Genomic DNA, 27504 nt, shown 5'->3' on the forward strand with positions numbered 1-27504 from the left:
AATTATTATGTAGGGTTATAGAGTTCTAGTGCAACACCGTAATTTCTTGGCTTTATGGTCATGAATATATCTTTGAGCTGTGTCCATTTCTTAATGATATGTATTTAAAAATCACAATTTCATATTTTGTTTAAGTCACTTATATCCACCCTTGCAGGATTAAAGCTAGGAAATGAATGTGAAATGCTTTGAGTGTATGGAAGTGCTGAGGCCAAATGTTGTAGTAATTGAGCTATGTCATGGTGAATAATTAAATCATTTTGATCCATAATTTTATGTGTTTCAGTCCTGTTAAATTTAATGCCAGACTGATGTGTGTTTTGTTGTGAAAGGGTAGGATTCCCCAGGCACTGGGGCTGGGATGTTAACAGAACTCCGGCATAAAGGTGGGCGATACGTTGGCAATGACATTTTTAATCAGGGCCCCTCAACTTGGTTTTTATAAACTGATTTGGATTAGGTGCTGCATTTTTTTCTTTGTTTGCCGCCCAGAGTTTCACTGGTTAGATGGGGACCATTAAAAAAAAGTTAATCAGTGAAGAGCTGCTTTCAGTTTGCCCAGAAATGCATAATGGGCATGTGCAATGGGGTTTATTGATTTATTTACTTTCATATAATTGTATTGAATTATATTTTTATATGGCCACCCATCTCATATATGTGGCTCTGGGTGGCTAACAATTAAAAACAGAATAACAGCAGTAACCAAATACTAGAATAACAGCAGGAACCGAAACTGTAAACAAGAGAAATAGCATAAAATAGCAGCCAGAACATTCACAACATCCCACAGTCAGTGCAACCAGGAAACGGGCTCACCCATACGATCAGGGACCTAGGCTTGACGGCAAAACCAACTCTTTAATGCCTCGCGAAAGGCCGGGAGGGTCACTGCAAGTCTGATCTCTGGAGGGATGATGTTCCGGGTGGTGGGCACCATGACAGAAAAGGCCCTGTTCTTGGGTCTCACCAGATGGCACTTTCTTGCAGATGGGGTTCAGAGCATGCCTCTCCTGCCAGACGTCATAGGATGGGTAGATACCACTGGGGAGAGATGGTCCCATTAGTAACCCAGCCCCAAAACTGCAAAGAGCTTTAAAGGTAACCGTCAGCACTCCTGGAAGCCAACTGGTAGCCAATGCAGCTCACGGAGCAGAGTGGCACATGGGCCAAGTGACCAGCACCCATAACTGCCCGTGCCATTGCATTTTGCACCAGCTGAAGTTTCTGAATATTCTTCAAGGGCAGCCCCATGCAGAGCATGTTGTAGTAATCCAACTGGATTGTAATGCTCCCTAAAAGGGAATGCCCTTTTAGCAGGATTCTCCAGATTTTTGCTGGACTCATTTGGCCACTGGCCCTTGGGGTCGAAGGGTCATCCCTGATATTGCCCTGACCATCAGTGCCCCCTCAAAAGTAGTAAGAAACCTGGTTTGCTGTGAGTGCCTCCAACCCAGGGCTGATGTCAAGGGTAGTTCTCTGCCCTTCTCCAACATGCGTTGGAACCTGGAAGTTATGGAAAGCAGCTGTCCTTCTCAACAGGTTGGGGGTGCTTCCCACCCATCTCATAATATATAAAATTGAAGCTCCCATTATCTTGCCAACTGCCACGCTTTTTAAAATCAAGGTGGTGTCACTAATTTGCAGTACTGCATGAGGGACATCAGTCAGCTTCAGGGGGCAGACTGCTAGATGATATGCAACTAGGAGTACAGCGATTGGGGTCCAAGTCACCATCTCTGGTCGTGCAGGCCAGGCACAATATGTCTGAAGTGCTAGATACCTCCCCCCCCCTTTTTTTTTTTTAAGATGGAATAAAAATGCAGTTTTATCTTCATTCTTGACAATTTTCTTATCTGGCAGCATTATGCATTAAGAGTACTCAGACTTGTTTTCATGCATATTTAAAATCCCCATGGTAAGCAGATTCTCCAGAAAGAGTTGTAGATCCAAATTCTGGTTTGTGGGTTTTGAAAGCTTCTATTCTGTTTCCAGGGGGGTGAGCGTACAAGGCGCATGACTTTTTCTACATCGTTTGTGTTAGTAATTACTCTTGCATAGAAAGTTTTTACAAAATTAAATGTTTTTTCAGGCTTTCAGTCAATGTTGGATGGTGGGTGTGGAGTGGAGGAGACAAGCAGTGATGGAAAGTGTTGATACATGGATGAAGATTGAACCTTCCCCCGCTTTTTTGGAGAAAACTTTGTGTGTTCCCCTGTTTTAGAATTTACACCACATTTGTTTCCTTCCTGCCTCAAAATGGCAGGAAACGGTGCTGTTAATTTCCAGTGGTCGCATTTGGGGGAGTCCGAGGCCCATAGAAAGGGGGCCTTTGGGAGCTTTGCGCGGACCTAGGAAGCCCGTTGCCCCTCCATGATTTAATTTATATTATGCAGATGTAGAAAGCCCTACATTATTTCTGATAGTCTCATGAAACTTCTGAACTAAAAAGCATCCAAATATAAATGTTTATTTTAGAGGATAGAGGACAGGCCAGGGGATTTGGCTTTTTTTATTGCACCATTTTGAATAAAATAAACTTAAGCGTCATTCAGAAATATAACTTTTAAAAAAATCTGCTGGGTTGATAATGTGCCACGCCTGTATCCCTAGTAGGAACTAAGACACAGGCGGTCTGCGAGGCTTGCCAAATCTTTCGTTCCTCTGTTCCCTTTGGGGCAGCCAACCCTGGAAACTTACGGAGTCCTTGTGTAGGCTTGCAAAGAAGTTTGTTCTTCACAGTGAGAAGACGCTTTGCATCTTTAACCTGAGGTGCTGGAGAGCCCGTCAGTCCAAAAAGGCATGGCTTTTTAAAATTTAATCTCGAAATCGGCATTCTTTCCCCTCCTGACAATATTTTTTCAGGTTTCTGAAATTAAGACTCCTCAGATCCGAGGCACATGCCTTTTGCAGAGAAAAAAATGTATTGCCTCTTCTGCAAGAATTCACAATTTGCTTTTTAAAATGTCTCTGTCCAGACAGCTGCAAAAATATACTGTAACAATTTAGGTTTCCCTTGCTTTGATGTTGTATCAGCAATGACTTCATTTCCGTGCTACTAAATACAGATTTTGATTCCATTAGAAAAGTGACTCTTTAGTTTAGATAGGGTATGTTCGTATGTTCTCCATAATAATTTAGCTTTCAGATAAATTTGGCCCCAATCTCTGAGCCTTCAGCTTCTGTCTGGCTTGGGACACTTGCATGACATCAAGGTCAAGCTTTAGACAAGCTACACCAGTGTGGAACTGGAAGAGGTTCCACATCACTAATCTGCAAAATGGACTGCTATGGGACACTCAGATGAAAGGACAGAATTAAAACATAAAGCCATAAATGGAAGATTGCTGAATGAAGGGGAATATGACACTTCAATATTAGGGTTGCCCAGTTGGGCGGCAGCTCCTGGTTGACTTTGGCTGATCTTGAGAAGCTAAGCAGAGCTGGACAAGGTTAGGATTTAGAAAGGGAGAGCATCTGGGAATCCCAGGGACTGCAAGCTAGTCTGGGAAGTTTAAAAAAAAGTCGTGAAAGGAGGAAAGTCATTTCTGCACTTTTGCCAAGGAAATAGGATGGACCTGCCTGAGAAGTCCCAGGACCTTTGCTGCACTGGATGGATATTTCAATACTGGATTATTTCATTGTCCACTGATTTCAGAATGCTAGACAGGAATACAGCTGAGCCACTACAGAATTCAAAGCTACTGACTCATTTAGCTGATATCAGCACCGTCGAAATATTTGGGGATGGCTTTGATTACGAAAGAAAGATGTACACTGAAAAGCAAATGATGCTTTCAGAATTTCTGTCCTTACACAAAAGTTTCCGTAGCTTTATAGGCCTTTCTTTTCTCTGAAATGTTCCAGAGGCTGCTGCCATAAACTTTAATTACAATAACACTTATTTAGAACTTTCGGATAATTTGTTTAAATTTGATCTCGAGAATGTTCGGTAGTACTTTTTCATGTTTATAGTAGACAAGATCTTGAAGTTCATGGATACCGTAATCGTTAACGCCTGTTTCAACTTTTTGCTGTTAGTTTTGGATGGAACATTTGCAGCCCTGTATTGGCTGCAAATGAGAAATATATGAAATGCAATCTTACATGATAACTGTGGAAACCACAAGAGTGAAGCTGAAATGCAAATTGCTTCAAATATATATTTGAATAGAAATGGATACTGTTTTCAACGCACCTGTAATTTATACAGAATGGAGTGCTTTTTTTATAAAGGGTCGGTAATCTTTATAAATATTGTAATGGAAAAAGGTTCAGTGTATTAAATTTCAGAAGTTAACAGAAGTTTGTATATTTTCATAATAGGAGAAAAAGCCATGTGGCCATTAGCTTAGGTCAATTTTTGCTAACTTGCAAATTCTTTGGGGATGTTCTATTCATTACTTAGAAATTCAGAGGGTTTTTTTTTTTTCTCATGCAGGCAAATCACTTTCAGGGTGTTTAAGCTTTATCACAGCCAGCATGGTGAAGCAAAAAAGATTCCCCAGGTGTGGAGCACCATAGATTTGCCAAAAACTGTGTTCTGGCGATGGGAGCATTCCAGATCATTCATTCATCATGTCCTGGTTGAGGGCTGCACCCAAAATCTAACCAAAAATATCAAGTTTGGTGGTTTCTTTTGAAAGCTGCTTTAGACAAAAAGCAGAACCAACAAGGAGATACTTCCCCAGTCTGGTTCTTGATGTGGATCCATCAGTCATAGTGACCGCTACTAAATCAAGGCTTGACTGAAATATATCTACGTTATCAACTGTGAAACTCTTGTCCAGATTTAAAGAGGGCCAAAACAAATACCTGTTCTAACAACAATTAGTGAAACACTTTTCTTCCACCCCCTACCAGTCCAGCTCTGACTGCTTTCATGAGCCGAGATGGGCCAGAGTCAAGCGGCCAGGTGGCTGGCTTCTGACTGGCAAGGGCTTGGTCCACATCCTCAGGTTTAATTCTCTGAATCCTGCAGTGATGGAAAAGAAGTGACCCCAGTGTCAGTAAAAAGTGGAAAACAATCCAAATTGGAGAAGTTTTATCCATAGAATTGGCAGAACAGTCATAGGCAGGTAAAGAAAAATAGCCGGTATTTTTTGGTTAAAAATGGCTGCAAGGGAAAAATAATCCCACCAGATGATCTTTTGCTTATAGAATCAACACCCTTTATTTCTCTTTTTTTATTTATTTTTTTTAAATTGGGAAACCTAACACCTCTTGGGGGTTCTTCATGCAGAAGAAAGACATGTTTGATCACAACCTACGAACTGAGTTTAGTTGGTCATCTGGCTCCCTAAATGTGGTCAGCTGAACTCCCAGTAGATAAGAAAAGAATAAGTTTTAGGTTAATAGGTACTGAATATCAGACAGTTTTGGTGTCAGTCCCCTACATCATGATCAGGGTTGTTATAAATCCATGCTGGTTTCCTTCTGGAAAATTAGTCCCCCAGTTATCTCTTTGTGGAATGGAGTGGTCTATTCTGGAGAACAAGAATACCTTTTGAGGTTGGGAAACGCCCAGTTACTCCCGCACCCCAGAGTCAGAATTGCGGCCCAGAAAGCCCAAGGATTTATCCAGCATTCTTCTTAGTTTGCTAACTTTTCCCCTGGTAGGGTTTAAAAATTGAAGTTGCTGTTTGCCTATGAGGACTTTTTTTTTCCACTTTGTCTTTTCAGTTTTAAGATGTGCAGTATCGCCCCCTCCCCAATTTTGTGGGTTCTTTTGCAAAAGGGTTGCTGTGAGTGTGTGTGCATGCACATTCGCAGATTGGTTGCTTTAAGACACACAACAAGAGACAAAGGAAAGATTTGCCCAAATGCAAGCAGAAAAAAAAAACCCACCCCCCAAACCCCACTGCACTGCAGTTGTCCATCGCTCCAAGAGACATGATGCGGCCCAGAGGCCTTCTTGGGAAGAAAGATGATGGTAGAGGTGGACAATATGTGATGCAGCAGGCCAGTTCCCCCCCCCTCCTTTTTTTTTTTTAAAGTCAGAGTTTATTTCAAGTGTCCAAAAAAGGTGGGGCAAAGAGTCTGCATGGTCCTGTGGGAATGCCAAAGGCCACCGTGGTGCCCCAACAGAGATTTTAGCATTTTGTGTATTCTTTTCCTTTCAGCCTGGCAAAAACCGATTTTCCCACACTGAAAGAAATTAGACACTCCTAGCCTCTTATTAGCTTAAGTACCGGTGGCTGAAAACTACAACAATGTGTTTTTACAAAACACAGCACATTCTGTTTAGTTTTAATTTCACTTTCAAGCTGAGGTGATCAAGTGTAGTATGTTGGAAATGTTCTCTTTGGGGCAGAATATAGTTATGCAAGTGATATGTAACTGGAGACTCCCGAAGATGCAGACAGACTTGGTTTATTCATTGAGGGAAGTTCAAAGACTTCAGTGGTGAAAGCCAAAGAAAAGCATTAGATTATATCAGGTCTCTAAGTGAGGTTCCAGAGAACCATGCAGAGCTTTCTCTGTGCCCAAGATGACTTTCAGCATAGCTGAGAAGGCAGTGGTTCAAACAGAGCATCGCTCCGAGACAGACTTTGATATCTCAGATGGTGTTTTTATGCTGCTGGAAAAAAAATTTCCACATGTCACAGCATGTACCCAAGCACTTAAACTGGCCTAAAGTAGTTCTTTGGATCCAGTACAAGGCTAGAAGGGTTAATAACAGAGGAGGAAATGCAAGCTGTTCTTCGAAACTAAATAGCCAATAGCCACATGTCCTTCTAAAATGGCTGGTTTTAGTGTAATGGGAAAGGCAAGGATCATCCTCTGGAAGGAATGGATTGTTTGTCTGTGTGTGCTTAAAACCACTGGGTGCCATCTTGTGGCCTCTGTGAGACAGCCTTTCTCTGTGGAAGCAATCAACTTCTGGATGGCTTCTTCCTGGCCTTGAGATGCCATGGGTAATATCTTTTAGGTTCCTGTTGAACACCTTTTCTTCACCTGGAAAAAAAAAAATCTGCTTTTGTTTACCCTTTTCCCTTGCTTTTTTACTATCTAGGATTTTTGTATTGTTTTTAAAGTATGGCTTATAATGTATATTTATACTTGTAAACTGTTTTGGGATACTTTCCACAGGAAGCAGTATAAAAATTTATGAATAACCCCCAAAACCTGAAAAATGAGGTAGACTTTTTGGACACAGAGATATCTGGTACTGATCCAGCGAAATGTAACTGAGTTGGGCTCTCCTTATTTATTTCATTTCATTTTCTGAAAATATTTCTCATTTTCAGTTTTGGGGAAAAGAGTTCTCCAAAATGAAATCATGGCTGATCAGCCAAGGTCTTCTCATCATTTACATGAAGAGTTTTCATACTAGATTATTTCACAAAAACTTTAATATTCAGTCTAATCATACACTTCGGCCATCAACACTATTTTCATTGGCAGATCAGACTGCTTTGAGGAGCCCGCACAAAGATGTCCATGATTGCCCTAGATTGGTCAGTAAACAAGGAGAAAGAGGTTGCCGTATATCTGATTAATCGTATGCCATTTTGTTTTCAGCTGCTGCTGAAGGAAAGGGGAAGAGTGGAGAGGACTTTTTCCAGAAGGTAAGAGCTGCTGTGTTCATAGGTATGCCTGCAGCAACTAACAGAAATGTTTTTGTGTCTGAGACCTGCACACAATGGACAATAAGTTCTTGTTTTTGCAAGATCCTTAGGACCTACAGAAGAGTGGAGACATACATGACCAGCCCTTCCCACTGAGCAATAATACAAAGCCACTGGATGGGTCATGTCCGATCTAAGATCTGTGAGCCCAGCCTTCTGAAACTTCTCTTCATCTTCTCTGGGTCTCCTGACTAACAGCACAAATCTTAGGACTGAGGAGTGTATATTCAGTTCCACAGTATGGATCCAGATTCTAGTCATACCCCCCCCCCCCCAATATTCTAAGTCCATTCATAATGGCCAGGAATGAGTTTGGGATGTTCTTCTGTTTAGAAAAATAATATTACGTTTCCATGATGGTTAGCTTGGTCACTAATATATAGGAATGTGGTCTTTGTGGTTAGGCTGGTCTTTCATGGATGCTCCTGAATGGTGTGTGTGTGTGTGTGTGTGTGTGTGTGTGTAAGGATTTTGGGACAAATCCCTAAAATAATTGGCTTCTGCCTGAATTGGAGACATTCAGTGTCGAAGACAAAGGTTCTTGTTTTTCTTGTTCCTGCTGTACACTGCTATTTAAGGATGGAAGGAAAAGTAATTGTAGAGATGCAGTACTTGTGGTTGGTTGACACAGCTAGACTGAGGTATTTATCATCTTTATGTGAATTGCAGAAAAAAATGTAAATTTGCAGAAGTTTGCATTTTTGGTAGCGTGTAAAGTACTGTGGCTGAAAGAGAAACTGGGGGTGTCCTTTCAGAAAAGCTCTTTTGGAGTAATTGCGCATGGCTTACTCATTTACTTTCTGCAGTTTTCTTCAGTCTGTTGAAACTTTTTGTTGTGTAAAATAAAAAGTCAAGTTTGTGGAAGGAGAAAACAAAACCCACCCTGTATGAACTGGAATGCAATAGCAGGAACAACGGTGCTGTGGCTTTGAGTAACTGTGACCCTAACTTAACTCCATAGTTTTTCTAAATCATAAACTTTCTCACAAGGGTCATGTGTCTGGCTGGAAGACTTGTGTTGAAATTGTGAGGGGAAGGGAGTTGGGGAATATTGCGCAATAAGAAATTAAAATGGATGCATCTTGTTGGGAAGACAGGATGACAGAAAGGTTAGAAATTTCAGATATTTGCAGATGGGTTCTAAGGAGGGCTGGGTGAATCAGCCAAGATCCTATTTGAAAGTGTGATTAGATTTGAATTGTCAGTTTATTAAAAATTGGGAAAACAAACACGTTGAACCAGAAATTTAATTCTTCAAGTCAAACTGGATGCAGAGTTAGATAAGCTCTTGCTTAAAGAGCAGGTGGCAGCTGTGGCCAGGAGGGCCTTTGAACAAATCCATTTTGTGCAACAATCACACCCATTCCTAGATTGTGCCTTGGTCATCTCACAGTTGGACTGTTGCCATGTGCTCTACATGGACCTGCCCTTGAAGACCATTCAGAAGCTGCAACTGGTCTAGAATGTGGTGGCACAAGTAGTTATGGATTCAGTGTGGCACAGCCAAGTAACATGGCGGCTTATGAGCCGTGCCAGCTCCCGGTTGGTTTCCAGGAGCAATTCAAGGTACTGATTACCACTTGTGAAGTCCTTCATGGCATAGGGCTGGGTGATTTTCAGAACTGCCTCTCTCAGATCATTTTCACCTGTCCCACAAGATCTGACAAGGTGGGGATGCCCCGTTTTATGCCGTGTCGTCTGGTAGGGCCCAGGAGGTGAGCTTTCTCTCTTGCAGCATTTGCCCTATGGAACAGCATGGCCCCTGAACTTGGAATGTCCTTTTGTAAAACCTTGAAAACCATGTTCTTCCCTGGGCATTGGACCCGGGTGCTGGATGATGCCATCAGTAATGAGTTGGAGCCTTGGTTGCCTTGCATTATACTTTATTGAATTGTTGTTGTCAGTTTTCTGTTTTTTAATCCTATATAAGCCACCCGGAATCTAAATTTTTATAGTTTGCTATCTATATTGATTGATTAAATACATTCAGAAGTATCTGATATGATTTAGTCATTGAATTATTTTCAGTTGAAGTAATAATTCCATCATCACTGGCTACCCTTTTTAAAAAATGTCATGGATACATGGTTCTCTAACAGCCAGTTTAATCATATCTTACCCTAAGGTTCTGGGCTAGAAACCAGGAGTCTGTGAGTTCTAGTCCTGCCTTAGGCACAAAAGCCAGCTGGGTGACCTTGGGCCAGTCACTCTCTTTCAGCCCAACTCGGCGCAATGTAGACTAGCCTCCTCATGGTGCACCCCAGGCAACGTGACTTCTCACGGCTAAATAGTCTACACATCTGGCTGCTGGACCTCACAAGAATTTCCCAGCTAGGAAAAAAAAAAAAGCAGCATGAACACCAAACTGCTATGCCATACGATTAAAAAAACAAACAAACCCTGAAATATGATGCTGCTATCAGTTGTTTCGGAATATGCGGTAACATTAGGGGCGGATTTCTAACAAAAAGGGGTGTGTGAGGCTGATGGCTTGTTGGGAGGATGTGATTGTAAAGTCTCCTTCAGGTTGCTCTCAACTCCTGGTGAGTTCCTGGACCCTTGAAGTTTTCTTGGCAGCAATGGATAACTAGCATGCCGTTACCATCATCCAGTATGCTTTTTAGATTCCCCAGTCCAGTCTACTGCCCTGGCCTCCCATCCAAGAATTAACTGTGCCAGACCCCACTTAGCTTCTAAATCCAGACATGGATAGCTACCAGCTGCTGAGACAGCCCTTGATAGCATGAGCAGATCTAAATCATGAGTGTTGGTCAGCAAAAGACAACCTGGCTGACTTCTTAACAGTCTTGCCTGCTTTCCATCAATTTACCAACCTGCTATTACCATTTCCACCTGCCATCAGTCAAGCATGAAAGCAGCAAGATTTTTCTACCATAAGTCTTGGCTTTCATGTTCTTTCCTCCCCCCTTGTCCCTTTTTAAAGTGAGACTTTGCCATTTGCAGAGCCCGTCATAATTTCTGACTGTGTCCAGAGAAGCTCCTGGCTTCTAGAGGCAATCTGTAGCTCCAGCAAGAATAAGGGATAGACCTTCTTTTAGACACATCTGTTAAAATTTGTACGTAAGACAAAAAGTTTAGTTGTTCCCTTTTCTCATTTGGAAGCTGAGTGGGTTAAGACTTGGAACAGAAGAACTGCGCTGCTTGGAACCAGTTCACATTAGCCCAAATGGCTAGATTTTCAACCCTGCAGGGGTGCCAGAGTAAGTCTTAGAGAACATCTTGAGTAATAGGACACACACCCATTAAGCTGCTTAAGACAATGATTTTTTTGGATTGCACTCTGGTGAGCAAGTGTGCTGGTTCCTAAGGCCCATTCATTAGCCTTTGCAGAGTTAAGTCAGATGTTAATCTTATATGTATGTATATAAAATGGACTGGGCCAGGTTTAGTCTGCATAATATTGTGAATGCAGGACTCTTTTTGTGATAAGTATTCCACTAAGTCGTGCCAGTTTCAATCCTGTTGTATAGTTGCCGCAATGACTTTCTGTTTTGACCTCCCAAATAATGCCACTTGGGATGGGGCTCAGCCAGGGGTCCCCAGAATTACAGCTGCCCCTTCTCCCAAGTGTTGCTTTCTGTGACTGAAATAGCTCCCTTTTGGAACTCTAATTTAACCTGAGGTCATTTTAAATCAACATTAACAAAGGTCAGATGTTCTGCCAAAGGAGTAAGGAACTGTGCGCACAAAGGTTAAGCCTGCTTTTGATATCTCAATCACAAGGAGCCTTATGCTTCCTCCTGGTCATACATCCTAACCACTCTTCTACTCTTAAATCAGAAGTCCCATAGGTACCTCTGGGTGTTCTGTTGCAACACACTCACACTTCTAAACAAAATATACCCATGGATTTGTTCCTGTCCATTGTTTGCAAGCACCCAAAAGGTATTTCCATTCCTTTGTTGATCTTCTTCATGTCCATCCATATAATTCTGTGTGAATCATCTAATTTATTTAGCTTTTAAAAAGTTAATGTGCTTAGCTTTCTATGCAACATGTGCCCAAATTCCTGGGAGCTACCACACATAGCACGCATAAAACACACTTTTAGAACAGGTGGACAGTTGGCATGCTCACTTTTGTGGCCCCATATGACTTCTAGATTACAACACTGATATCACCACCTCACTGATCACGTACCTGTGGGCCAGGAAGTAGGGAAGGGCCCTGGGCAGGAAAAAAAGACCCATCTGTCTCAGAGGAACCACATTGGTCAAGACCTTATAGAAGCATCAACAGAATAGCAGTTGTAACAATTGGGCACATATACCATGTATGTCTGTGCGTATCTCACATACAGATCCTGAAATGATGAATGGGCAAGATTTAAAATATCTGAGCTCATTTTAAATCAGGGTTAACAAAGGTCAGATGATGTGCCTAGAGGGACTGAGGGAATGCAAGCAACAAGGGTAAAGTCCACTTTTGACTCTGAAGCTTCCACCTGGACCTACATTCTGACCACTTTTTCTGATCTTCAAGATTTTTCAAAATGTTTCAATTTTCCAAGATGGTTCAGATTTTCAAGATGTTCATTCAGAACTCTGCCAAGCAGAGAGGGTTGTTCTTCTTTAGAAAGTTCCAAATTTGGGGAGTCAGGAGGTACATATAGTCCCTTCTCCTGCCTGAGGAATAAAAGACTATAGAGAGAGACCTGTGTGATTTAGCATTCAGACTTGACACTGTTACAATTCTTATTTCACATCTGTGTTTGGGAATTCTTGGGAATAGATGCATGTCATGGTAGAATTGCCTCTTTTGGGAGTAGTCTTCCAGCTGCAATTTATTATCCCATGGCTGCTGAAACCCATACAAAGCAAAGAGCATTGAGTCCTGGCTGACATTTCTCACTTTTTCCACATGGCACCATCCTCTGGAAATAGTGGCTTTAAGGAATTCTATTGATATAGGCAATAGAAACAAGTATAAACTTTTCAGTGTGTGTATTTGTCTTTCAAAGTTTTCCTGTAAGGCACCAGCAAAGGATGCAGTTTCTTTAATCATAATTATAGACATGATTTCTTAAAACTGCAGTATTTGAAACTGGATTATTTATGTCAACTTCTCAGACTCAGAAATCCGATGCTTCCTTTCTTCTTACCTAAAATAGGAGGTGGGCACACTGATGTTATTTAATGCACAGCTTACTTTTTGCCAGAAGGTAAACATGGGGTGTTACCAGCACAGAATGCTATGGTTTAGTGCATCAGTTAATTAGAAAGGAGGTAGGCCCAGAGCAGGGATTCACACAGAGACTCACCAAGGCACTCTTAAGGAGTCTGTGCTGCATTTCTTACACTGACATGTTTGGATGATGGGCCACACTGGAAGCAAAGATGCCCCATATTTGTCAATTCCAGCAGTTCTGGGTATAAGATGAAAGGGACGAATAGTAAATTATGCAGGGATGTGCAAGATTATGATAATTTTGTTTTATTATTCCATTTATTGTGTCATTCTTTTTTTGGTGATATCGTAAGGGCTTTGCAAGGTATAACTTGAATATTCTTGATGTTTGGGCTTTCATATGCTTTCCTTTTCATGTTCTAATTTTATGGTGACAGTGGGAACAGGGAAGATACGTTGGCGGCTCCCATTTTCAGCTAACTCCCATTTGTTCCCACGATGTCCAGATTGGGCCACCTGTCCTCTAGTGGCATTTAAGGAGAAATAAAATCTAGTTCCCCAGCTAATATCCCTTGACAGAGATCTGAAAACGACAGGTCCTACATGCGCTTCATATACAAAGAGTCCACACTGCTGGACTTCTGGGTGTTCTGTTTCAATATTTACAGACAACTTGAACATAGAGAAAACATTGGGGGAGGGGGGTTTAAAACTACCCTAATTTTAAAATTGAGGGTTGCGTGGGTGATTTTTTTTTTCTGTATAGAATATGTTACAGGTCTTGGAAATGCAATTAGCCTTACAGAATGCTTGTTGAACTATACTGCTTGCCCGTTACTGTGAAATGTAGTATTCCTGTGCTTAGCCCTTAGAGCAGTGTTTTTCATCGTGGGCCACTTTAAGGTGTGTGGACTTCAACTTCAAAGCAAGGATGGCTGGGGAATTCTGGGAGTTGAAGTCCACACATCTTAAAGTGGCCACTAACGCTACCTTAGAAGATAACAGAAGATAATAGAAATAACAGGGGACTTTGAGATGGAAGACAAACAACTGCATGAAGACTTGTTGGATTGTATTGTATTTTTCAGTTGTATCAACTGCTCACGCTTTCAGGATAAGAGCCTGTCCCCACTGCGGAATTAAAATGCTGGCAGCTGTTCCTACCAGCTGATGATCAGATCCCTCTTTCAGAGCCAGGTTGTGAGCTGGGGATCAGAGCCCGATTCTGCAGCAGCAAAAGAACCCTGGAGGACATTGCCCAGTTACTAATTAATTTTGAATAACTCTTTCTGAGAAAATGTTGGCAAAACTTAGAGCATACCATGGCAAATGCAGAGAAGAAATATTATAATTGGGGGAGGCTAATAGGGAGCAGTCAGCTAAAATGTAACTTTTTAAATGTATTGATATCGTATTTCAATTAAAAATGCTAGAGTACAAACAATTTGTAAGAGGTTGACTGTATGTAAGATTCGTTCCCACTAGAGTTAAATTAGGCTGGTCTTCTGAAAGCAATTTTCTTGGTATTTTAAGGCAACTTGCAGCAGCTCAGAATTACTAGAAATTATCCTTGTTTCTGTCTGATAGGGGAAAAAAACAGCAAATGTGTTTAAATTTAAACCAAGAATTCTTGTCCTTTGACAGATTATGGAGGAAACTAACACCCAGATTGCTTGGCCCTCTAAACTGAAGATTGGCGCAAAATCCAAAAAAGGTAAACGTTGCTTTTTCGTTGTGATTTGGACATATCCTTATGAACACAGATAAAATCTACAGCTCCAAGTCAATCTGATATTAACTCCTTAAATTTTGTGCTACATTCATTTACCTTCCCTTGTTTCAAGATACAAACTACAATCTCAGCTGCTTTATGCGAACTTAAATACTGTTTCTCCGTTGATTGTGTGTATTGCATTTGTGCATCAATTCATAAAAAGGGCTTACTGAAACTTCCACCCCAGTGGTAGTAAATTGATACCTAAATACACTGAAAAGTTGTTAAAACCATCATCATGTGATGGGGCTTAGTTAGATGTCAAAAACTATTTCCTTATATCATATTTGGCATTCGAATGATGAAGGACATCAAGCATCTTGAAGGAGGAACCAGGTTGCTTTGAAGACCATCGAAACAGCTGCTTCCTGAATCAGTGCCATATTAGGAATACACTTCCAGCTGTGTTCAGACAATGTTTCCAAGGGCAGAATCAAAACAGTAACTCCACATCTGGGGTTCTGTGACCTTAATCAGGGCTAACTATTTAGCAGAAGCCAGTATGTGTGTCTTAGGTTGCTTTGAATATGGAAAGATGGGCACATCTCTTTGTTTTGTAATCTCTTCAGCTACATTTCCCTTGCAGAAAACACAGAATGTTCTCCTATAGATATTTTTTTTCTCCGTAAACCTAAATAGAAGGGCAAATGATGGTCCATCTGGAGCAGTTGATTTTCTTTGCTGTTCTGGCTTGAACAAAAACAGCTGCTTTCTTTTGCCTTAAATCTGACTAAAGTATCAGTATTAGAAATGAACAAGTGTGGAGTTTAAAAAAATGTGGGCAAGTGTGCACAATATGAACTTAAGAAGGTATCTATGTAATTGGAATGCTCCCTGTAGGACTTGCTTGCTTCTTAAATATGCAGAAGTGATACGAGACTAAAAATGAAACAGTTGGATCTGTATTGGTATTTAGATACAGGCATCCATAAATGAATACATCTCAAGTCTGTTTAGACATTGTTGTTTTAAACATTTCTATCAAATGTTTAATCTACCGGAAAATTCAGAACAGAACAGCCGAGCATAGAATTGGAACACTAACAGAATTGCGAAAGATATTACGATAAAATACTGCAGAACAGATAGCAACCATTAAAAAAAAAAGCTAGTTCATCAACTAGAGCAGTGTTTCGGTGTGCGTGCAAGTCAGAAGGCTTTATCAAGCACAATTTCAGGCAAGTCCAATTTCTTCAAACATAGAACGTGAGTTAGGTGGTCCTTTCAATCTGTTCTCTGAAGGAGATAGAGGGATTAAAGGCCAGCTGCGTGTGAAGCGATCCGGATATCAGCATCTCTATGGCTGGAATTGTCTGCTCTGTTGGCAATAGAATTTGGGACAGCCTCATGTAGGGTGTGTTAAAGACAAGCTTGTTCTGCTGTAACTGAGCTGCTTGGATTCGTTCTGGTGAGAAATAGCTGCTTGCAGACATTGGCACTTGGACGTGAATGATCAGCTTGTAACGATGTTAATGTCTGTCTTCCAAATTATTGGTGCTAATATCATGTTTTCCATACCATAAGTGCATGATTAACTGAAGGGTACAAAGTATATAAGGAATCGACATAAAGGTTTTGACATATGGGATGTTTTCACAGGATCATCGTTAAGCGTGTTTGCATTTATGCAGAGTAAAAATATTGGATGGAAAAATTAAAAAGCAAATAAGCAAATAAGGTCATCGTGTAGTTTTATTTTCATTTGTCGGCCGACAAAGGGAGACAACCCCTGGACTCAGCTGGTGGCTTTCCTCCCTCATTGCTGAGGTTTCATATGCGGACAGTGGTTTCTCTACCAACACGCGGTCCTTCTGTTTTTATCCTATGCAGATATCTTCACTGCTTTCGGCATCAACAACCAACACCACAAATGACATTTGGTTAATGTCTGCAGAAATGCTTCTTTTGAAATCATGGTCTTGTGTTCTGGCTGAGATGTCAGCACTGTAACATCTTGTAAAGGTGTGGCATTTTTTGGCTAGTGGGCAGGCTGAAAAGTTTTTGTTACTGAGGTTTGGCTTCTGTTGAAGTGCTGCATTTTTTAACGTTCACTAAATGGAGGTTTTTCAGCAGATCGTCCTTGATTTTTTAATGTCAAAGGCTTTGTCTACCAAGAAGGCTGGCTTTTACAGTCCAGTTTTGCGAAACGATACCTTCTAAAAAATTTTGTAGCTTGAACACAGTTGGATCATTTTAAAGAGATTTTAAATTTTGAATTTAAATTAAATTTAGATTTTAAAGACATTTTAAAGAGATAATTTTAAAGGAAATAGCTGGATAGACTTTGCTGTCAAAGTTACTGGCTTTTCCCGTTGAAGCAGAATGATGTTGTAGAAGTGTCTGTAAAAGTGTGGCAAAGTTGCAGGATGTTATTCCCAGTACGGTGCAGATTTTTGGAATATATGTGAAACTAGAAGACGTAGAATGAGTCATATTATTATAAAAACCACTTGAAAGAGTTATCGCATTTGGATGGAGCTCAGAGGTTCGGTAGTCCAAACTAGATGTGGGTAAGGAATCGTCTCCAGCCATTGGCCCTTGGTCCAATTTCCACTCTTCGTCAGATACTGTCAGATAACAACTTCTTTAAAACCAGACCAGCTGGCCTGCTTCAGAAACCCCTCCTTTTTCTCTCCTGTCTGTGGCATTTGTGTTTCGTGCCCACAAGTAATTAGAAATCCAAGAAGCACAGTCCTGTTACTTGGTGTTTGCACTCTTGGTTCAGACTGTCAGCATTTAAAGATGGTTCTGTGGAAAACTTTCAGGCCAGGTTGGCTTTGCAGTTTGAAGGAAGATGCTCCCCGATCTTTCACGGGCTGCTCCATCTCTCTGTTCTCCTCCTTCCCCTTTAATAAAAAAGATGAAACATTTCCAGAGATTTTTTTTTTTTTAAGAATTCTTCTGTCCTAATTTGCTTGACAAGTTTAGTTATGGAGAGAAAAAGTTTGCTTTGGGAAAGGCTAAATGCTAAGCATGTTCTCCCCTCCCCCCAAAAATCCTGGGTTAACTAAGGTTTTTGGTTTTCTTTATGGCAAACGGCCTTAAGCTGCAGTTAATCATTTCTGTCTCCTTAGACTCTTTGGATTTCCACTGTTCATGTCTTTTGGCATGGGTTCTCTGTATTGTTTCCTGTGTTGTATTAAGTGCATTCGAAAGGCCAACATTTTGCTAAACAGACGGTTTCTGACTTGAGAATGAAGAAATAGAGGATCTTCATGGCTTGATTTATTATCTGATTTCTATCAAATCTTATCACTTAGCATGAAACAAAACAAACCAGGAGCTCAATCCTGTCTAGTAAGCTAATGTAGAACTACATAATGGTAAATACCTATTTATTTATATACTTCCCAACTCCCAACGACTTTGGGTGATTCACAGGTAAAAAGCTTTAAAAACAAGGAAAAAAAGTGCCATAATAGACAAAAATAAAAAAGTAAAAGATGGCAAAGATGACAAAACCAGACAGGAATGAAAAAGAACAGACCCAGACAACTCAAAGGGGGCTTCAGCCATCCTTACCAAACCCTGGGGGAAGGGGGCGGTTTTTAAGGCCCTTCAAAACACCAGCAGAGTGTTTCTGCAGATGCAAACAGCACGTTCATCTTTCCAATTTCCTTCTTCCCCACAATTGTCCTTAGTGTTAAAACACTTAGTAATTTTTATAAACAAAGATCAATCTCCTTGGTGGTTCCTTGATTAGGGTATTGCTTTCTGCTAGCTTGTTTGTCTGGTGCTCCCTGCTTATTGATGGAGTTTTTAAAGGTTAATAAAAGAACTCCAAGCAGCTAACAACAATCTTGCAAAGTAGAAGCGTGAACCAAAAAAGACACTTGTACATTAAGCTTAATTACGTTCAGAAAAGAATTCAGTCTTCACACAGTAGTCAGATGAAGAGAAAAAAAAAATTAGCTTACATTTATTCGGTAGATCTGGATACAAGTAGCTTTATAGTAGAAAGCACTTATTCATCCCTGGTTCTTTGTAGACACTTTCTATGGAAATAGAAATGTTTGCGTGCAAGCGAGATGAAAGGACAAGAGCTGCATTCTGCAGCGCCTCCTGCTTGCAGGTGTGCCAGAAGGGTAAAAATGGAGATTGTTAATCCCCAAACCCAAGAAAAAGGAAGTGGAAATCAGGTAACCCATGTGACATCCCACAAGCACAATAGAGATGCATTTACTACAGAAAACCCCCTTTTATGCTTATGAGACAATGCTGAGTTGACCCCCTGATAATTCCAACACTTATCTGGGTGTTGGCTGCTGGAGAGGATGTGTTCTGGTCTTTTTGCTTCCTTCTTAGCTTTTTCATTCCTCTTTTGAATAGTGTGTAAATGTTTCAAGGAAATACCAAGGAGAAAACCACACCCCACCCACGCTGGGGCAAGCCACTGTATATAAACAGGGAGCTAACCCCACAGTCACCAGCACTGATGATGTTCCCTAGTTGGGTAATGAAATGTCTACAAGCAGACAACCAAGCTCAGAGAGCACCAAGGACTCCATACTTCAATACTTTTAAATGTATTGAAGTACCAAATACTTTTGGTACTCTTTCACATTCATGTTTAGGTATCATGGCCAGGAAGTGCAAGCAGCAATGAAAAATCAGCTATAGCTGTAAACGTCAGCTATCCCAAACATTTTCAGGACTGACTTATGAACTGTATTGATATGAAATAATTGTGCTATCACCCACCCTGGATTATGGATGGCAATGTTTTAGTTGGAGCACATCCCCACAAAGGCCAAGTGGAGTAACCTTTTCTGGGCTCAGAAGCTAAGCAGGATCATTCCTGGTTGGTTTTTAAATGGGATACTGCCAGAGAGTTCAAGGATTGTGGGCCAGACCAGGAGATCGAAAAAACATCCTGGAAGGAGGCAGTGGCAACCTTCTTCTGTCCTACTGCCAAGAAAACTGGCCTGGATTGTCCATGAAGGCACCAGGATTCAGCCTCAGATTAAAGGAGACCATAGCATGCTTTGCACAGGGCACTGTCCAGAGTTGAGAATGGGTAACCTTCCCCGAAGGCTGTTTTATTCTTTCTCCCACCAGGACTGGGCCCAAACACTCAGAAATGACGTAGGATCATGTGAGCTCCCAGAAGCAACTTCTGCATTTCTGTGAATCTGCAGTGACCTCATTATTTGTGCTTACAGATGTTTACCCTCTTCTGCGATCAAGCTGAATATTTTTCAGGCCCCTTAAAAGGGAAAGACGTTGCTCATGACTTTGATCAGAAATGAAGTAAAGCCACAGCTGTGAAAACAATCTAAACTGTGTGGTTACGGCCTTATCTCCCCTGCTTTTGCTGCAGGCTAGCGGTGGGTCCCTTGGTTTCCATAGCTACCTGCTAAGCAGCGGGGTCCTCTTGCTTGGTATGCCCAGAGTCAATCGCAGCTTATGAACGGAGGGAGAATTCAAGATCACTTGCTTTGTATGGGGAGTCCCGTGGGCTGCTGCCAGCAGAATTTTCTTTAAAGCATTTTCTTGAGGTTTTGGTTCCCAAGGTACAAAGTATAGGTTTGGGTTTTTTTTAACCATTCACCAGGACAGGCATGTGTGAATCTTGGCATGTTTCCTCCCTAGGTCTCCATGGTGACCGAAGTAGGCCTAGGTATTTCGTCAACTGGGCTGTGTGTTTCTGCATCAAGCAGAATTCCTCTGAGGCTCAGCTTTGAATCTTCTTTTCCCTGATGGAGGGGAGGGAAAGGAAACATGGAAAAGGCCATTCAGTTCTGCTGTGTGTAATCTGATTTGAAGGAGCATCTGCAGTTCTGCATACAGCTGTGCGAAAGAGGGGCACCAAGCTGAGCCATAAAGAGTTCTCCTGCTGCCGCAAATGCTGGAAACTTTTCTCTTTCCAAAGATACTCTGTGTTGTTCCTGTGTTGTACACTTGTTGTAAACTTGCATAAAACAGAATATACTTCTTCTGTTTTATGCACGTTTAACCCAATCTAGTGCCTTTCAGATGTGCTATATTCTAGGAACTTTTGAATTGGCCCAAAACATCTAAAGGACCCAAGATCAAGGAAGGTTGTTTTGGTTCTTAAAATTTTACAGATGTCTTGAAAATGCATTCAGAACATGGATGCTTGAAAAATAGTCTTCCCACAAGCCCAAATGTTCTGAATTACCATGAACAGAGTGGTTTTGTCTAGGTGAATATGAAGAATATTTTAACAATGCAAGTGCACCCTGTTGTGGAATAAGTTGCATCATCATTGTTACCCATAGTCATGGTATGCAAGTTTCCCACTAACTAGACATTCTGTATTGGACTGGCATGATTAAATACACAGTGGCATCAGTTGTAAAATGGAAAAAAGAAGAAGTAGGGCTAATACATTGTGTTGGAAAGTTCAAACATTTCAATTAAACCTTTTGTCTCATTTTTATGCCTGTTGACCAAATGCCATGTAGGATGAACTACTCTGGTGAAGGGAGCAGTGAAATGGCCCCAGGTCTACCACAAGCAGATGTCTAACTGTAAGAGTATGTGTCGTGATTTATTCCTTTACTATAAGCAGCTTCTCGAGAACTGACACAACCTGTGTTCTAGGTCTGCATATTGGCAGAAATAGTGTCATTTGGCCTGTACTATTTTCCTGGAGTTGTACCTACAGAGAAGCAAAAGAAAGACTTGCCTTGTGGGGAGGACCAGTTCCATGGTACAGGATTATGGCTGCTAGAGCAAGTAGACTAGTGTTTCTCAACCATGTCAACTTGAAGATGTGTGGACTTCAACTCCCAGAATTCCCCAACCAGCCATGCTGGCTGGGGAATTCTGGGAGTTGAAGTCCACACATCTCCAAGTTGACAAGGTTGAGAAACACAGAAGTAGACAAAACAGGACAAGTAAGGTAGCTGAAGAAGAAATAATGGAATAGTGAGAGATTTGTTTTTTTATTTTTTTGGCTTTCTGTTAAGTTTTCCAGTATTGCAGAAAAATATTTGGGGTCATCCCTGTGGGCCAGTTAAGTATGCTTCTCCAAGAATTCTCTTTTTAAAGGCATTCTGATTGCAGCACTCTTCAAAGCCAGAGAATTCTTCATCACCTCCAGTCCCAGTGTGAAGAGCAGAGCAGCCCAATGGGGATTCCTTGTTTTTCTATGTTTTGTGAGGAGCAATGCTGGCTGGGTTTGGGTTTCAGTGGATGGTATGGGGTTGGAAGCAGCACACGACTGCCAAACGGTTTTGTGATATACAGGTTTTGAGGATAGAAAACCTGGTTTTTCAGCCACTGGGAAGATGTCAAGAGTGTTTGTGAACATTTGTCCCTTAGGAGCCAAGGAGTTTTGGCTGAAGTATTTCTACAACCACCTCTTTTTATCTGAATACTTAAAATGCAGGCAAGGGGTCTTCCCATATGAGCAGCATAATCTGTAAGTGAGAATTTGCAGCAGCAACATCTGTGAACAGGGGAGCTCCAAAATATGCTTTTCCATTCATGGAACTTGATGCCAGAACATTACATGAGTGCTTAAGGAATGCAAATAATCATTCGCCCTGCGTCCCCTGTGCTTGTCTGGAAAACAGCATACAGGCTAAGCCCAACCTGAAGGGAAGAAGGATGTGCTCTACTTCTGTTCCTTCCTTCCTTCCTTCCTTCCTTCCTTCCTTCCTTCCTTCCTTCCTTCCTTCCTTCCTTCCTTCCTTCCTTCCTTCCCCCAACTTACAACTGCCTAGGAGTATCAGTTGCGTGAGAATCATCTTCTGAAAATGCTGAAGTTCTCTTGATCTTTGAGTATAGGCTACCATTCATGTATACAGAATATCATGAATCATTCTTTGAATATTTGTCTCTTGTTCCTTTTTTGCCTATCACAGGTGTTAAAATCTCATGCCCAAAAAGTTTTTGCTCGCCACAGACATAATCAATTGTTGAGATTATGGTGTGGGTATGAGAATTTGAAGAGGTAACTGTCAACCATTGATCAATAACTCTAACCTGTTTGGTGGGAAAATAGTGTGAGGCAGCCAAAATAAATGGATGTAATCAACTGGTGCATGAAACTCCTCGGTGGGCAAAAACATTTTGGTGAGCAAAAAAGGAACAAGAGGCAAATATTTCTTATTCATCCTTTTGAGCAGTTGCTATCTGTCCTGAGGCTTTAAGAAGGGGTGGGGTGGGGATTCCATACTTAAATTCAAATGAATACAATTCTTAACTTTTTTCTTTTTTTACATCCCACCTTCCAACTCAAGGAACTGTATGGTATCAAGGATAACAACGGCATGCAAGACTTGAACTTAGTTACTGAAAAACCCTCTCTTATATACAGATACTTTCTATCACATGGTTGGTCCGTTTCAGCATTCTTATATTTATAGAAGTGTATTCCATATTTAAATGGGGTGAATGGGTAGTTCTGAATTTTAAAAAATACAGTAAAAAAGATTCTGAAACAAAATACAAAATGGAAGGGAAAAAAATGGGGAGGATTCTAACAGCCTAGAAGATGTGGTTGAACGGGTATCTTGAGAACATCCTGCTCCTAGCAGGAGCCGCATGTCGAGAAAGATTTGGAGCATGTGGACTTCAGCTCCCAAAGTTCCCCAGCTGGCTGGGGAATTCTGGGAGTTGAAGTCCACACATCTTCAAGTTGACAAGGTTGTAAAAAAACTGCTCTTAGGCATTAAGAAAGCCATTAAGACCTAGCCATTTCAAGAAGCTTTTGGTGACTGAGACATGCTTGGTCCCCTCCCTGCTGTAAGTGATTGAATTACTGTTTGGATGGTTATTCCGCAGTGTGGTTGATATGGCTTACTTATTCATGTTGCTCAGGCCCTATTCCTTTAATCTTTTTACTGGGATTAGGGTTCCACCTATAGATACAGTGACCGTTTCTCCTTTATTATAGAAAAGTGTCTTTTACGTTGAGTTAACTTAATTATTTATTTTCTTGGTTTTGCTCTTGAGTTTTTCTTTGTAAAGCCGTTATAAACATTTTTTTTTATCCTGATGAACTTCTTTCAGATTTGTCCCGTTTCCAGGTTTGCCCTTTATTTTTTCCAAGAAAATATGGTCACTGTTACCCTTAGGTGATTATAGTTATGATGGAAGCAGCATGTAAGGCTAGGGAAATAAATAAATAAAGTTGAATATGTTTAAAGCTTTCCCGAATACACTTCAGCCCTTGGAGGGAGTCCGGACAAGAGGCACCAACTGTGAGTGCTGACGCTCCCCGTATCGTAAGGTTACGTCAACTGATCTTTCAAGCCTGAAAGCCCCTCTCCACTCCTTTCCTTTTACTTTCCAGGGGACTAGGGAGGGTCCCTTCTGAGATGCTTCCTGCGCCCCTTTGCCTCCTGTGGGCTGAGATACCTTTTGCCTGACGGCTGTTGAGGCTGCGGCTCCTCCTCCTGTCTCCCGAGGTCATTCCCACAGACCATTACAATACGCCAGTTGCTCTCCTTGGCTCAAAATTCCATACAAAGGGCAACCTCACCAAAACTTACCCCTGTCATTAGCCCCCTTCAGGAATTTGCCTGAATCCCAAGGGGGGGGGGGAAATGGGAGTCCACCTGCACACAGGTGGGAGGCTGGGATTTGCTTGAACAGGAGTACAGCTGCTGGTGCAAAGGACCCTGCCGTTTTGGATCCCAGACCATACAGAAGGTTGTGGTCCTGTTCAGTCCAATGGGAGCCCAGCTCTCTCCAGATTTCTTGCCTGGAGTGTGCATTGCTGTGTGTGTGCCTTGCTCTCTACCCAGTTTGACCCTTTTGTGGGTCCAGGGAACTGCCTCTCCAGGTTCCTAGCCTCCCACAGTATTGCCAGGGGCTTCTTGACGGATCTTAATGTTAGGAATAAGAGTTGGAAGAGGCCGTCTAAATGTCCTTGTGCTAACTTGGGCTACAAAATAGAATCAGCGTATCTTGAACCAAAATTTCACGTGTGTCTGAAAAGGGAACGTTGCAGTATTTTGAATGGAACAAATTCACCCTTCCGAGTTCCAGTGATGGGAAGGAATTATTTTTGAAGTCTTTGCTGTAGTATCTGTGAATGCGTGGCATGAAAATGGGGAAGAGCTGAGCATTTTCAGTGCTCGCTACACCTCTAACGCCTCATGCTCCAAAATATTATGTGAGCTTTCCCAGTAATCTCTTACACTGGGTTTTGGCTTCTTGCTGGTATGTTATTGTTTCTCTATAGAACTCTTGGAGGTTTTTACATAGCTTTTTATTTTTAGATCTGGAGCTTATATTTTGGCTTAGAGGAACTGGACCCATTCAAAGTCTTGCATAACTTCTGTCGTACAAGTTGTTGTTTATTCGTTTAGTCGCTTCCGACTCTTCGTGACTTCATGGACCAGCCCACGCCAGAGCTTCCTGTCGGTCGTCAACACCCCCAGCTCCCCCAGGGACGAGTCCGTCACCTCTAGAATATCATCCATCCATCTTGCCCTTGGTCGGCCCCTCTTCCTTTTGCCTTCCACTCTCCCTGGCATCAGCATCTTCTCCAGGGTGTCCTGTCTTCTCATTATGTGGCCAAAGTATTTCAGTTTTGCCTTTAATATCATTCCCTCAAGTGAGCAGTCTGGCTTTATTTCCTGGAGGATGGACTGGTTGGATCTTCTTGCAGTCCAAGGCACTCTCAGAATTTTCCTCCAACACCACAGTTCAAAAGCATCAATCTTCCTTCGCTCAGCCTTCCTTATGGTCCAGCTCTCGCAGCCATATGTTACTACAGGGAACACCATTGCTTTAACTATGCGGGCCTTTGTTGTCAGTGTGATGTCTCTGCTCTTAACTATTTTATCGAGATTTGTCATTGCTCTTCTTCCAAGGATTAAGCGTCTTCTGATTTCCTGACTGCAGTCAGCATCTGCAGTAATCTTTGCACCTAGGAATACAAAGTCTTTCACTGCTTCTACATTTTCTCCCTCTATTTGCCAGTTATCCATCAAGCTGGTTGCCATAATCTTGGTTTTTTTGAGGTTTAGCTGCAAACCAGCTTTTGCACTTTCTTCTTTCACCTTCATCATAAGGCTCCTCAGTTCCTCTTCACTTTCAGCCATCAAAGTGGTATCATCTGCATATCTGAGATTGTTAATGTTTCTTCCAGAGATTTTAACTCCAGCCTTGGATTCCTCAAGGCCAGCTTGTCGCATGATGTGTTCTGCATACAAGTTGAATAGGTAGGGTGAGAGTATACAGCCCTGCCGTACTCCTTTCCCAATCTTAAACCAGTCTGTTGTTCCGTGGTCTGTTCTTACTGTTGCTACTTGGTCGTTATACAGATTCTTCAGGAGGCATACAAGATGACTTGGTATCCCCATACCACTAAGAACTTGCCACAATTTGTTATGGTCCACACAGTCAAAGGCTTTAGAATAGTCAATAAAACAGAAATAGATGTTTTTCTGAAACTCCCTGGCTTTTTCCATTATCCAGCGGATATTGGCAATTTGGTCTCTAGTTCCTCTGCCTTTTCTAAACCCAGCTTGTACATCTGGCAATTCTCGCTCCATGAACTGCTGAAGTCTACCTTGCAGGATCGTGAGCATTACCTTACTGGCATGTGAAATGAGTGCCACTGTTCGATAGTTTGAACATTCTTTAGTGTTTCCCTTTTTTGGTATGGGGATATAAGTTGATTTTTTCCAGTCTGATGGCCATTCTTGTGTTTTCCAAATTTGCTGGCATATAGCATGCATTACCTTGACAGCATCATCTTGCAAGATTTTGAACAGTTCAGCTGGGATACCGTCGTCTCCTGCTGCCTTGTTATTAGCAATGCTTCTTAAGGCCCATTCAACCTCACTCTTCAGGATGTCTGGCTCTAGCTCACTGACCACACCGTCAAAGCTATCCCCGATATTGTTATCCTTCCTATACAGGTTTTCTGTATATTGTTGCCACCTTTTCTTGATCTCTTCTTCTTCTGTTAGGTCCTTGCCATCTTTGTTTTTGATCATACCCATTTTTGCCTGGAATTTACCTCCAATGTTTCTAATTTTCTGGAAGAGGTCTCTTGTCCTTCCTATTCTATTGTCTTCTTCCACTTCCGCGCATTGCTTGTTTAAAAATAATTGCTTATCTCTTCTGGCTAACCTCTGGAATTTTGCATTTAATTGGGCATATCTCCCCCTATCACTGTTGCCTTTTGCTTTCCTTCTTTCTTGGGCTACTTCTAGTGTCTCAGCAGACAGCCATTTTGCCTTCTTGGTTTTCTCTTTCTTTGGGATGTATTTTGTTGCCGCCTCCTGAACAATGCTGCCAACTTCTGTCCAGAGTTCTTCCGGGACCCTATCTACTAAGTCCAGTCCCTTAAATCTATTCTTCACCTCCACTGCATATTCCTTAGGAATATTAGTGAGCTCATATCTAGCTGATCTGTGGGTCTTCCCTAATCTCTTTAGTCTGATCCTAAATTGTGCAAGAAGAAGTTCGTGATCTGAACTACAGTCAGCTCCAGGCCTTGTTTTTACCGACTGTACAGATGTCCGCCACCTTTGGCTGCAAAGGATGTAATCAATCTGATTTCGGTGTTGTCCATCTGGTGAAGTCCATGTATAAAGCCGTCTCTTAGGTTGTTGGAAGAGAGTGTTTGTTATGCAGAGTGAATTGTCTTGGCAAAATTCTATCAGCCTGTGTCCTGCTTCGTTTTGTTCTCCCAGGCCATACTTACCTGTAATTCCAGGTGTCATTTGACTGCCCACCTTAGCATTCCAGTCTCCTGTGATGAAAATAACATCTCTTTTAGGCGTGTTGTCCAGTAGGTGCTGCAGATCCTCATAGAACTGCTCTACCTCAGCTTCTTCAGCATTTGTGGTTGGGGCGTATATTTGGATCACTGTGATGTTAGATGGCTTGCCCTGAATTCGAATTGAGATCATTCTGTCGTTTTTTGGGTTGTATCCAAGCACTGCTTTAGCCACTTTACTATTAATTATGAAGGCTACTCCATTTCTTCTGTGGTCCTCTTGTCCGCAGTAGTAG

The 27504-nt window shown here is 41.6% G+C and overlaps 1 protein-coding gene across 1 annotated transcript in view; it reads left to right on the top strand.

The window, feature by feature from the left end:
* Positions 1-27504, top strand: part of BICC1 (BicC family RNA binding protein 1) — a 102609-nt gene that overhangs the window by 24135 nt on the left and 50970 nt on the right. The window contains exons 2-3 of the mRNA XM_063307748.1: positions 7525-7571; positions 14424-14493. Coding sequence (XP_063163818.1) covers positions 7525-7571; positions 14424-14493 — 117 coding nt within the window. The remainder of the gene's footprint in view (positions 1-7524; positions 7572-14423; positions 14494-27504) is intronic.

Source organism: Candoia aspera, chromosome 6 (assembly GCF_035149785.1).
Source record: "Candoia aspera isolate rCanAsp1 chromosome 6, rCanAsp1.hap2, whole genome shotgun sequence".
Classification (NCBI taxonomy): domain Eukaryota; kingdom Metazoa; phylum Chordata; class Lepidosauria; order Squamata; family Boidae; genus Candoia; species Candoia aspera.